Source organism: Ranitomeya variabilis, chromosome 3 (assembly GCF_051348905.1).
Source record: "Ranitomeya variabilis isolate aRanVar5 chromosome 3, aRanVar5.hap1, whole genome shotgun sequence".
Lineage (NCBI taxonomy): Eukaryota > Metazoa > Chordata > Amphibia > Anura > Dendrobatidae > Ranitomeya > Ranitomeya variabilis.
The window spans coordinates 447,961,921-447,974,743 of record NC_135234.1 but is presented as its reverse complement, the minus strand read 5'-3'; the positions used below and the strand labels follow the sequence as shown (position 1 = coordinate 447,974,743).

Here is a 12,823-nt window from a genome sequence, read left to right as displayed (position 1 = left end):
CGACACAATATTCTCAGGAATGCCGTGCAAACGAACCACGTTCTGGAAGAACACAGGAACCAGATCAGAAGAGGAAGGCAGCTTAGGCAAAGGAACCAGATGGACCATCTTGGAGAAACGATCACATATCACCCAGATGACAGACATGCCCTGAGACACCGGAAGATCCGAAATGAAATCCATAGAGATGTGTGTCCAAGGTCTCTTCGGGACAGGCAAGGGCAAGAGCAACCCGCTGGCACGAGAGCAACAAGGCTTAGCTCGGGCACAAGTACCACAGGACTGCACAAATGACCGCACATCCCTTGACAAGGAAGGCCACCAAAAGGACCTGGCCACCAGATCTCTGGTGCCAAAAATTCCCGGGTGCCCTGCCAACACCGAGGAATGAACCTCGGAAATGACTCTGCTGGTCCATCTAGCAGGCACAAACAATCTGTCAGGTGGACAAGAGTCAGGCCTACCAGCCTGAAATCTCTGCAACACACGTCGCAGATCTGGAGAAATAGCAGACACGATAACTCCTTCCTTAAGAATACCCACAGGTTCAGCGACTCCAGGAGCATCAAGCACAAAGCTCCTAGACAGAGCATCGGCCTTCACATTCTTAGAACCTGGTAAATACGAGACCACAAAGTCAAAACGGGAGAAAAACAATGACCAGCGGGCCTGTCTAGGATTCAGGCGTTTAGCAGACTCGAGATACATCAGATTTTTGTGATCAGTCAAGACCACCACACGATGCTTAGCACCCTCGAGCCAATGACGCCACTCCTCAAATGCCCACTTCATGGCCAACAACTCCCGATTGCCCACATCATAATTTCGCTCTGCCGGCGAAAACTTCCTAGAGAAAAAGGCACAAGGCCTCATAGTAGAGCAACCAGGGCCTCTCTGCGACAAAACGGCCCCTGCCCCAATCTCCGAAGCATCCACCTCAACCTGAAAGGGAAGTGAGACGTCAGGCTGGCACAAAACAGGCGCCGAAGTAAATCGGCGTTTCAACTCCTGGAAAGCCTCCACGGCAGCAGGAGCCCAGTTAGCTACATCAGAACCTTTCTTGGTCATATCCGTCAGCGGTTTAACAACGCTAGAGAAATTAGCGATAAAACGACGGTAGAAGTTAGCAAAACCCAAGAACTTCTGAAGACTCTTAACTGACGAGGGTTGAGTCCAATCATGAATAGCTCGGACCTTGACTGGATCCATCTCCACAGCAGAAGGGGAAAAAATGAACCCCAAAAAGGGAACCTTCTGTACACCAAAGAGACACTTTGAGCCTTTTACAAACAAAGAATTTTCACGCAGAATCTCAAAAACCATCCTGACCTGCTCCACATGCGAGTCCCAATCATCAGAAAAAAACAGAATATCATCCAGATAAACAATCAAAAATTTATCCAGATACTTCCGGAAGATGTCATGCATGAAGGACTGAAAAACTGAAGGGGCATTAGAGAGCCCAAATGGCATCACCAAGTACTCAAAATGACCTTCGGGCGTATTGAATGCGGTTTTCCATTCATCGCCCTGCCTAATGCGCACAAGGTTGTACGCACCACGAAGGTCTATCTTGGTGAACCACTTGGCACCTTTAATCCGGGCAAACAAATCTGACAACAGCGGCAAAGGATACTGAAATTTGACAGTGATCTTATTTAAAAGCCGATAGTCAATACAAGGCCTCAAAGATCCGTCCTTTTTGGCCACAAAAAAGAATCCCGCACCAAGAGGGGAAGAAGAAGGACGGATATGCCCCTTCTCAAGAGACTCCTTGATATATGAACGCATCGCGGTATGTTCAGGTACCGACAGATTAAACAGTCTCCCCTTAGGAAACTTACTGCCAGGAATCAAATCTATTGCACAGTCACATTCCCTATGAGGAGGCAGTGCACTGGACTTAGACTCGCTGAAGACATCCTGATAATCAGACAAATACGCCGGAACTTCCGAAGGCGTAGAAGAAGCAATAGACAAGGGCAGGGAATCTCCATGAATTCCATGGCAGCCCCAACTTGACACTGACATAGCCTTCCAGTCCAAGACTGGATTATGGGTCTGTAACCATGGCAAACCCAAAACAACCAAATCATGCATTTTATGCAGAACAAGAAAACGTATTACCTCCCGATGTTCGGGAGTCATGCACATGGTAACCTGTGTCCAAAACTGCGGTTTATTTTTTGCCAATGGCGTAGAATCAATACCCCTAAGAGGGATAGGATTTTCCAATGGCTCAAGAACAAATCCGCAACGCTTGGCAAATGACAGATCCATAAGGCTCAGGGCAGCACCTGAGTCCACAAACGCCATGACAGGATACGATGACAGTGAGCAAATCAAAGTTACAGATAGAATAAACTTAGGTTGCAAATTACCAATGGCGACCGGACTAACAACCTTAGTAAGACGTTTAGAGCATGCTGAGATAACATGTGTAGAATCACCACAGTAGTAACACAAGCCATTCTGGTGTCTATGAATTTTCCGCTCATTTCTAGTCAGGATTCTATCACATTGCATTAAATCAGGTGCCTGTTCAGACAACACCATGAGGGAATTTGCGGTCTTGCGCTCCCGCAACCGCCGGTCGATTTGAATAGCCAGGGCCATAGAATCATTCAGACCTGTGGGAATGGGAAAACCCACCATCACATTCTTAATGGCTTCAGAAAGGCCATTTCTAAAATTTGCAGCCAATGCACACTCGTTCCACTGGGTCAGCACGGACCATTTCCGAAATTTTTGGCAATACACTTCAGCCTCGTCCTGGCCCTGAGACATCGCCAGCAAGGCTTTTTCTGCCTGAATCTCAAGATTGGGTTCCTCATAAAGCAAACCAAGCGCCAGAAAAAACGCATCAATGTCAGCCAATGCCGGATCTCCTGGCGCCAGCGAGAAAGCCCAATCCTGAGGGTCGCCCCGTAAAAAAGAAATAACAATTTTTACTTGCTGATCGGAGTCTCCAGATGAACAGGGTTTCAGGGACAAAAACAATTTACAATTATTCCTGAAATTTCTAAATTTAAATCGGTCTCCGGAAAACGGTTCAGGAATCGGTATCTTAGGTTCTGACACAGGATTTCTGATAACATACTCTTGTATGCCCTGCACACGAGCAGCAAGCTGGTCCACACTTGTAATCAAGGTCTGGACATTCATGTCTGCAGCAAACACAAGCCACTCAGAGGTAAAGGGGAAAAGAAAAAAAAATGAGAGAGAGAAAAAAAACCTCAGAACTTTCTTTCTTATAATCCCGCTTCTGCAATGCATTTAACATTTAATACTGGCCTGGCAAACTGTTATGACCCCAATGGCGAGGGTCTCAGAGGAACAAGTAAGTCTGCGAAGTACAAAAATCCAGCTCATAGGGCAGTGGTAACTGGGTTGACCATATAACTACTCCTAACGCCAACACTAGAAGTAGCCGGGGAACATGCCTACGTTGGTCGCTAGATGTCTCGCGCCAGCCGGAGGACTAACTACCCCTAGAAGAGGAAAACAAAGACCTCTCTTGCCTCCAGAGAATAGACCCCAAAAGTCGGATACAAGCCCCCCACAAATAATAATGGTGAGGTAAGAGGAAATGACAAACACAGAGATGAACTAGGTTTAGCAAAGAGAGGCCCACTTACTAATAGCAGAATGTAGTAAGATAACTTATATGGTCAACAAAAACCCTAACAAAATTCCACACTGGAGATACAAGAACCCCCGAACCGTCTAACGGCCCGGGGGGAGAACTCCAGCCTCCCTAGAGCTTCCAGCAAGGTAAGGATACAGATTATGTACAAGCTGGACAAAAATGCAAACAAAAACAAATAGCAAAAAGCAAGAAAGCAGACTTAGCTTAATTTAGCAGGAACCAGGATCAGTAGACAAGAGTACAACAGATTAGCTCTGATTACAACGTTGCCAGGCATAGAACTGAAGGTCCAGGGAGCTTATATAGCAACACCCCTGACCTAACGACCCAGGTGAGCATACAAGGGATGAATGACATACCCAGAGTCAAATCACTAGTAACCACTAGAGGGAGCCAAAAGGTAAATTCACAACACCTAGTGTCGCCCCTCTCCAACTGTTGCCCCCTATGTCTTCTTAGGTGATTTGAGTGAGACAGCCCGCCTAGAACTGACTGTCCTGCCGTAGGTTTGAAGTAAGGCCTGGAGCTCAATACTTCCTCGGCGTTTCCGGCCACCGGCTACGCGCCTCAGTAGGATGTTGCCTCGTCTTACAGCACGACTCCTACTGGTGTTTCTCCTTGTTGCGTTGATCTCATTTCTCACTCAGCACAATAAACCTCGCTTCTTGTCCTTTCTTGGCGTACCGCCGCGATGAAGTGCAGGCGCGGTCCCGTAACGTTCTTTCCTGTTCGCTAGGCCTCTGTCAGGATCCCACCCCTGACAGGGGCCCCCCTGAATCTTCCCCTGCAACACCCTCTGCCACAGGATGTTGCCTGGTTCCGACCCAGTCAGCTTCTGACTAACTTCCTATCTAACCCCCAGTTTTACAGTTTTACCAGATTGTGAGGAGTGGCCTAATACATAGCACCCTTAGCTCCCCCTAGAGGCCAGACTGTGAAGTGTATTGGTGTCTGTGATACCTGGTCAGGTGAACTCCTTCAGTGCCATCAGACGTACCATAGCCCCCCTTAGCGGCGGAGCATCAGTACTGCAACGACCAGGACTCTGGGGCGCTGCATATAATCACACTACAAAAACTTGTCTGTCACCATGAAGATGCTAAAGCCCAGCTCCCATACACATTAGACGAATGTCGGCTGCGCCCGTTGACATTAACGAGATCGGCCAAGACTCCAATGACAACTGATTGTTGGAAAAGTTGTGGATCAGAGAATGTTCAATTTTGGACTGCTGATTGCTTTCTCCTCCTGGAGATACCAAATTTTTCGGATTATAAGACACTTTTTCTCCCCCATATTTGGGATGAAAAATGGGGGTGCATCTTATAATCTGAATGCAGCTTACCAGGGATGGGGTGGCTGCAGTGCAGCGGGGTCCCAGGAGGCCGGGTCGCTGATGATCGCAGGAGTGGGACGATGCTGCGGGCCTCAGGCTCGGAGAAGGGAGTGTTCCACGGTGCAAGGCTGTGTTGGGCCCCAGGCTTTGAGAAAATGTTGATGGAGCCCACATTCTATTGTTTTCAGTGCAGTGGACTTTGGGAAATTAGCTGCCTAGGGCGGTGTATGCGTAGATTGAGAACTCGGCGACTATAAAACGCACCATCATTATATAAAAAGTCTTCCTATTTTCTCCAAAAAAATTTGTAGGAAGAGAAATCTGTGAAACTTTCTCATAGAGAACACAGGAGTGCTCAGCCAAATGTTTGCTCCTGTGTATGGGAGAAATGGCCAAGATGGCTATTGGCAAAATGATCAGAAGAAGAACCAATCAGCCAACAGTCATCTAATGTGTATGGTAGCCTATATACCTGCATAGATGCTAAAATCAAAACGATGGGAAATTATTTCTGATGATCTGGAAATAAGGTTCATTTGTAATATAAAAATATCTATAATATAAGCAGAGATGTTTCCTCCTGTCTGAAGCTTCTGGCGTCTGCGCAGTGTTGTGCAGAAGTCAGCGCATGTCACACTACGGCGTCATTATCTCCAGGACATCGGCTGTAGCAGCTTCTTCACCAGCGATGAGAGAGAGAGACATCCATTTTCATCAAGTATTCAAATACACAATCAACAGTGTGGCATACAATGGTTGAGGTGCAAACATTTACTTTATTCTCCCAGCCAGCAATTGGTTTTAGTCACCAGCTGGTGCTGGTTCAGTTCAGTTCTGAGTTCAGTTCTGAGTATAAAGAGTGGCGGCTTTAATGGCCCCTGGCCCTGACTGACAGCCAACCCTAATGCTGAGCCAGTGTCAGTCACTGCTCTGAGTATACAGAGCGGCGGCTGTAACCTCACCCCCGACCCTGACTGACAGCCGGCCTTAATGCTCAGCCAGTATCAGTCACTGCTCTGAGTATACAGAGTGGTGGCTGTAACCGCGTCCCTGGCCCTGACTGACAGCCGGCCTTAATGCTCAGCCAGTATCAGTCACTGCTCTGAGTATACAGAGTGGTGGCTGTAACCGTCCCTGGCCCTGACTGACAGCCAACCCTAATGCTGAGCCAGTGTCAGTCACTGCTCTGAGTATACAGAGCGGCGGCTGTAACCTCACCCCCGGCCCTGACTGACAGCCGGCCCTAATGCTGAGCCAGTGTCAGTCACCGCTCTGAGTATACAGAGTGGTGGCTGTAACCGCGTCCCTGGCCCTGACTGACAGCCGGCCTTAATGCTCAGCCAGTATCAGTCACTACTCTGAGTATACAGAGTGGTGGCTGTAACCGCGTCCCTGGCCCTGACTGACAGCCGGCCTTAATGCTCAGCCAGTATCAGTCACTGCTCTGAGTATACAGAGCGGCGGCTGTAACCGCACCCCCGGCCCTGACTGACAGCCAGCCCTAATGCTGAGCAAGTGTCACTGCTCTGATAATAAGACAGCGGCAGCTGGAACCATGCCACTGACCCTGACTGACACTGACTCAGCATTGGGGCCGGCTGTCAGTCAGGGCCGACGGTTACAGCTATTGCTCTCAGAGTGGTGACTGAACCAGCGCCATTGACATTGACATTGACTGTACATTGAAGCCGACTGTCAGTCAGGATTGAGGATGCAGTTACAGCTGCGCTCTGTATACTCATAGCGGTGACTGAACCGGCGCCACCCCCGCCCCCATGACTGAAACCGAATGCTAGTGGGGACAAAAAAGTTATTTTTCTCCCTGCTGCGTTCAGGCACTAGACAGCATCATAATGCTGTTAACCTGCAGACGCAAAAATGTACAAATAAAAATGCTGGCCACCCGGTTGTAGAACGGGTTCAATGGCTAGTAGCACATGCTTGCATTGGTAAAATACACTGTTGGGGGATCTTTCCAACAATACAGACATTTCCTATCCCTATTATGTGTCTGAAATATTCATAAAATGATTACTAATGAAAAGTAACATTGGAATCGAATAGTGAACACAGTACACAAAATGTCATACCACAGTTGTCAAACTTGGGATAAGCTTGACTGAATTCTTCACTTCCTCCTCAGTGACCTCCACAATCGTACAATGCTCTTCTTCAAGAGGCAATGGGTTCTCTCCATTTTTAGATATCCAGGGATGAACCTGAAATTATAATGACAATGGTGTATAGACAGAATGGAGACATTTCATATGCAGCACAGCTAATTCATATGGAAAACTAATTTTATTTTATTTGGGGTCAAGGATATAATTATTACTAATTGCATAAATGGCTTTATCTTGATTGGAAAAGAAAAATTATAAAGAAAGATAAGGGATCCTCTGTTATTTATGCATAATTATGCCATTTAAATAAGATTCATGTGCTGCAAAGTAAATGTATAATATCAAAGGATCTTCATACAACCGAATAGGACAGCAAATCCTACTTCACAAAAAGGTACACGTTTGATGTGTCTGTTGCTATGGAATTTATTGTAAAAAGTTAACACTGAAGAAATTCTAAGTGTCTTAAAAAGTAGGACAAGCATTAATTCTAAGATTTCTTTTCAAGATTTGAAACCAGTGTCTGCAAAGATAGTTTGAACTTTGAACAATATTAGTGAATTATTCGTATACTTGTCATTTATTACTTGGGATTTAAAGTGAAATGCTGGCTTGTGGCCACTTCATCACTGTGGCCTGCAGAAAATTAGATATCACAAGTATTTACTTACAAATGTCACCAGCATAATCAGTCTCAATTAGCTGTTAATGCCGTAGAACACACCAAGGCAGCTTCTGATATATATATGTATATACAGAGCCGGCGTCAGCATCTGGCGCACCCGGGCAAGTGCCGTGGCCCTGAGCAGGCAGGGGGCCCACTCGCCATCGGGGACACTGGTGCGCTATAGTGCCGGCCCCCGAGAGTGGACCCCCGCCTGCTCCTGGCCCCGGCACTTATTAATTATATATGGAGCAATAGATGGGGCCCATCAGATACTGTATGGAGAATTATATGTGGCTCACTATACTGTATGGAGCGTTATATGGGGTCAATTCCCTATGGAGCAATATATGCGGCTCATTCTTTATGGGGCACTCAGTGGTACCCATTATACTGTATGGAGCATTATATAAGGCTCATTATTCTGTACGGAGCATAATATTGGGCTCATTATTCTGTATGGAGCAATATATGGGGCTCATTATTCTGTATAGAGGACTATGTGGTGCCAATTATACTGTATGGAGCACTTTATGGGGCCATTATACTGTATGGGGCAATATATGGGGCTCATTATTCTGTATAGAGGACTATACTGTCCGGTTTCTGAGCTAATGTAGAATGCACAATAGATATCACTCATGTAATGTAAGAAGTATGTGAAATCTTCGGCATTGTACTATACCTATATTTCTCTGCCGTATCCGTGCATTCTGAATTGTGGTATGTGTTAAAGGGGCCCAACGGGACTCTTTTGCCCAGGGCCCATGAAAACCTGGAGCCGGCCCTGTATATATATATATAGATATATATATATATATATATGTGTGTATATATATATATATACACTCACCGGCCACTTTATTAGGTACACCATGCTAGTAACGGGTTGGACCCCCTTTTGCCTTCAGAACTGCCTCAATTCTTCGTGGCATAGATTCAACAAGGTGCTGGAAGCATTCCTCAGAGATTTTGGTCCATATTGACATGATGGCATCACACAGTTGCCGCAGATTTGTCGGCTGCACATCCCAAAGATGCTCCATACAAGGCAGGATGGATCCATGCTTTCATGTTGTTTACGCCAAATTCTGACCCTACCATCCGAATGTCGCAGCAGAAATCGAGACTCATCAGACCAAGCAACGTTTTTCCAATCTTCTACTGTCCAATTTCGATGAGCTTGTACAAATTGTAGCCTCAGTTTCCTGTTCTTAGCTGAAAGGAGTGGTACCCGGTGTGGTCTTCTGCTGCTGTAGCCCATCTGCCTCAAAGTTTGACGCACTGTGCGTTCAGAGATGCTCTTAGGCCTACCTTGGTTGTAACGGGTGGCGATTTGAGTCACTGTTGCCTTTCTATCAGCTCGAACCAGTCTGCCCATTCTCCTCTGACCTCTGGCATCAACAAGGCATTTCCGCCCACAGAACTGCCGCACACTGGATTTTTTTTCTTTTTCGGACCATTCTCTGTAAACCCTAGAGATGGTTGTGCGTGAAAATCCCAGTAGATCAGCAGTTTCTGAAATACTCAGACCAGCCCTTCTGGCACCAACAACCATGCCACGTTCAAAGGCACCCAAATCACCTTTCTTCCCCATACTGATGCTCGGTTTGAACTGCAGGAGATTGTCTTGACCATGTCTACATGCCTAAATGCACTGAGTTGCCGCCATGTGATTGGCTGATTAGAAATTAAGTGTTAACAAGAAGTTGGACAGGTGTACCTAATAAAGTGGCCGGTGAGTGTATATATATATAGCTCTGGCAAAAATTAAGAGACCACCACATCAAAACCCTGTCATGGGCAGCCCAATCTCCAGGCCTGAACCCCATTGAAACCCTGTAGAATGTAATCAAGAGGATGATGGATAGTCACAAGCCATCAAACAAAGAAGAACTGCTTACATTTTTGCGCCAGAAGCAGTGTGAAAGACTGGTGGAAAGCATGCCAAGACGCATGAAAGCTGTGATTAAAAATCATGGTTATTCCACAAAATATTGATTTCTGAACTCTTCCTGAGTTAAAATATTAGTATTGTTGTTTCTAAATGATTATGAACTTGAAATTCTGAACTGTTTTTCTTTTTATTTTGACCATTTCTCCTTTTCATTTAAAAAAAAAATGTATTGCTTGGAAATTTGGAGACATGTTGTCAGTAGTTTATAGAATAAAAGAAAAATCTACATTTTACTCAAAAATATACCTATGAAGAGAAAAATCAGACAAACTGAACATTTTGCAGTGGTCTCTTAATTTTTGCTAGAGATCTATATACACAGTATATTACATAAGTGAGTACACTCCTCACATTTTTGTGAATATTTTATTATATCTTTTCGTGGGACAACACTGGAGTTATAACACTTTGATAGAATGTTAGCCCCCCCGCCTAAAACATACAAAGAGATATGGCGGGGGTCTCATGGCCTCATAGACCCTAGAAATACTTTTTCCTTTGGCCGCTTCACACAGAAGGGTCAGAGAAAGGTCAGGCTATTTTTATGATTTTTCAAGAACTGTTTATAACCAGTTGTTTCTGGCTTGTTTGACGCCTCTTAACGGTTTTCATTGGTTAATAGTGTGTTTGGCGCTCTTTTTTGAAATATATAAACTCCTGCTTACAGGGTTTTTTCCCATTCCGTCGGCGTAAGAAGAAAAGAAGAGCCCGACCTCCCTCCCGTTATTTAATTTAATTTTACGGTCGTGTAGTTTACTTGTGGGTAAAATCACCCATTTATGGGTGGATTGGTGTTATTGGAGATTTTGGAATTTTGGATTGTGATATGAGTAATTAATTTATTTAATTGACATTTTAATGAAATTTTATGTAACCCAAAATAAACTGCACGGCCATTTTTATCCAACAATAAAATATGTCTCGTTATTTGTGTGAATTGGTTTTATGAGGCCATGTACAGTAATCAGTGTTCAGCTTGTATGAAGTGCTTGTGGCACACTGCACATTCACACAGTTCATTTTCTCCTGGATCAGTAGGCTTCTCAGGAGCTGGAGCTCCAGGGATCATTTATCTTTTATCCTGTGACCAGATCCCAGATGTTGACTGGGAAAATCCTGTTAAGTTTACATCTACACACACATCATGGCACAACATGAAACCAACTGGATATTTCCTGTAATATCTCATGATTCTGCTCAAGATGCTGTTTGGCATTGGGGTTTCGTAAAATGTCGGAGTCTTTTATCAATAAGCCTTAAAATACTAACATTCTACATACAAAAACACAATCTCCAAATCAAGGTTACAATATCACATATAGCAATCCTATATGTTATTAGACCTTTATTTCTGGAACGGTCATTCTGTCTTCTGGCTTCTTATCCAGCATTCTCACAATCAAGTCCTTAAGTTCATCACTAATGGCTGGCCTTTAACAGGAAAGCAATAAAAGAGACAATAAGTATTCAACTACACAACTCAACAAGGTAGGACACAATCCACGCTAACATATTGTTCCAAAGTTACATTATTTAGTGCTATGTCAGTGAGTTATGAAATCACAACCTGACAGATTGTAAAGAAAGGGTAAGGAATTAATGTAATTGAGTAAAAACAAAGACTTAGAGCCTGATTCATCAAAGTGTTTTGACAGAAATCTGGAGTAAAACACTAGAAAATTTAGGTTGCATAAACATTTTGTGCCTTTTGGTGTTTTCACACCACTTTCGGACAACTTCGTCAAAATAGGTAGAGATGAGATGGGATGGAGATAATTCAAACCGATATACAATAAAACCATTGTTAGGCATAACTCATTACATACTGTTCTGGGAACTCCACTGGTTTATGCTTTATTATGTTGTGTAGAACCAAGATGTATTCATCCATAAAGGGGCACTGAAAAAACAAATCACCAAAAAGGTTACAAATAGAGATAGATAGACAGACAGACAGACAGACAGATAGAGTTAATTGCTTTAAAGAGTTTGTGCTACACATAGATAAAATACAGTATATAACTTGAGTCTATATTGGACGCTTACCTTTCCAAAAACAAAACAATAAAGTGTGACTCCCATTGCCCAGACATCTAGTGCCTAATAACAGAGACAGACAAGAAAAGTTAGATTCTGATATCTTACGACCATGTAATAACACATACAGGATATGGAAGTGGAAATATAATTTTTCCATTACAAAGCAAATGAGACCTACGAGTTATCTGCACTTCTTCAGTTACCCGTGTGTACTGTCTACTAATCCAGAGAGTTCTCACAAGTCCATGAAACAGCACATACTATTGTGCTCGTAGCATAACTTAATAAAGGGGTTGTCTCATGAACAAAGTTCATTTTAATCAATAGATCTTGGAATAATAATAACTATCACAATTGGATGTGTGTAAATAAAATGTTCCTGTGCTGAGATAATCTTATAAATGTGCCCCTGCTGTGTACTGTGTAATGGCTGTGTCTGACCGTGCAGGAACATGGTCTGATCAAACCACAGCTCCGGGGCAGGAGAGGAAGCAAAAGGCTATACAGACATTACAGCAGTGGATCGCAAATAATTCTTTATTAGAGGTAAAACATTTTTTAAAAACAGACAGGGAAATGTTTTATCTCGCAAAAAGAATCAGCTGTGATCCCTGCTGTAATGTCTCTATACTCTCTTTTTCTTCCTCTCCTGCCCAGGAGATGTGGTATGATCAGACCATGGTCCTGTACGGTCAGACACAGCCATTACACAGTACACAGCAGGGGCACATTTATAAGATTATCTCAGCACAGGAACATTTTTTAAAATCTATCCCATTGTGGAAATTATTATTTAAAGATGTATTGATTAAAATCAACTTTAAAATGAACTTTGTTTGTGGAAACACCTTTAATAATAACACTGTGACGCTACGTTCACATTTGCGTTGTTGGGCGCAGCGTCGTCGACGCATACCGACGCATGCGTCATGCGCCCCTATCTTTAACATGGGGGGCGCATGGACATGCACCGGTATGCGTTGTACTTCGTTTTATGACGCATGCGTCATATAGACGCACAAGACAGGGCGCAGGGGATGCTACTTGTAGCGTT

General features: G+C 44.1%; 1 protein-coding gene across 2 annotated transcripts in view; it reads right to left on the bottom strand.

Annotated features, from left to right (window-relative positions):
• CAMKK1 (calcium/calmodulin dependent protein kinase kinase 1) overlaps positions 1-12,823 on the bottom strand; it is a 558,925-nt gene that overhangs the window by 46,796 nt on the left and 499,306 nt on the right. For both annotated transcript variants that reach the window (XM_077296496.1, XM_077296497.1), the window contains exons 11-14: positions 11,776-11,829; positions 11,556-11,629; positions 11,073-11,160; positions 7,076-7,204 (exon numbers count right to left, since the gene is read on the bottom strand). In XM_077296496.1, coding sequence (XP_077152611.1) covers positions 7,076-7,204; positions 11,073-11,160; positions 11,556-11,629; positions 11,776-11,829 — 345 coding nt within the window. The remainder of the gene's footprint in view (positions 1-7,075; positions 7,205-11,072; positions 11,161-11,555; positions 11,630-11,775; positions 11,830-12,823) is intronic.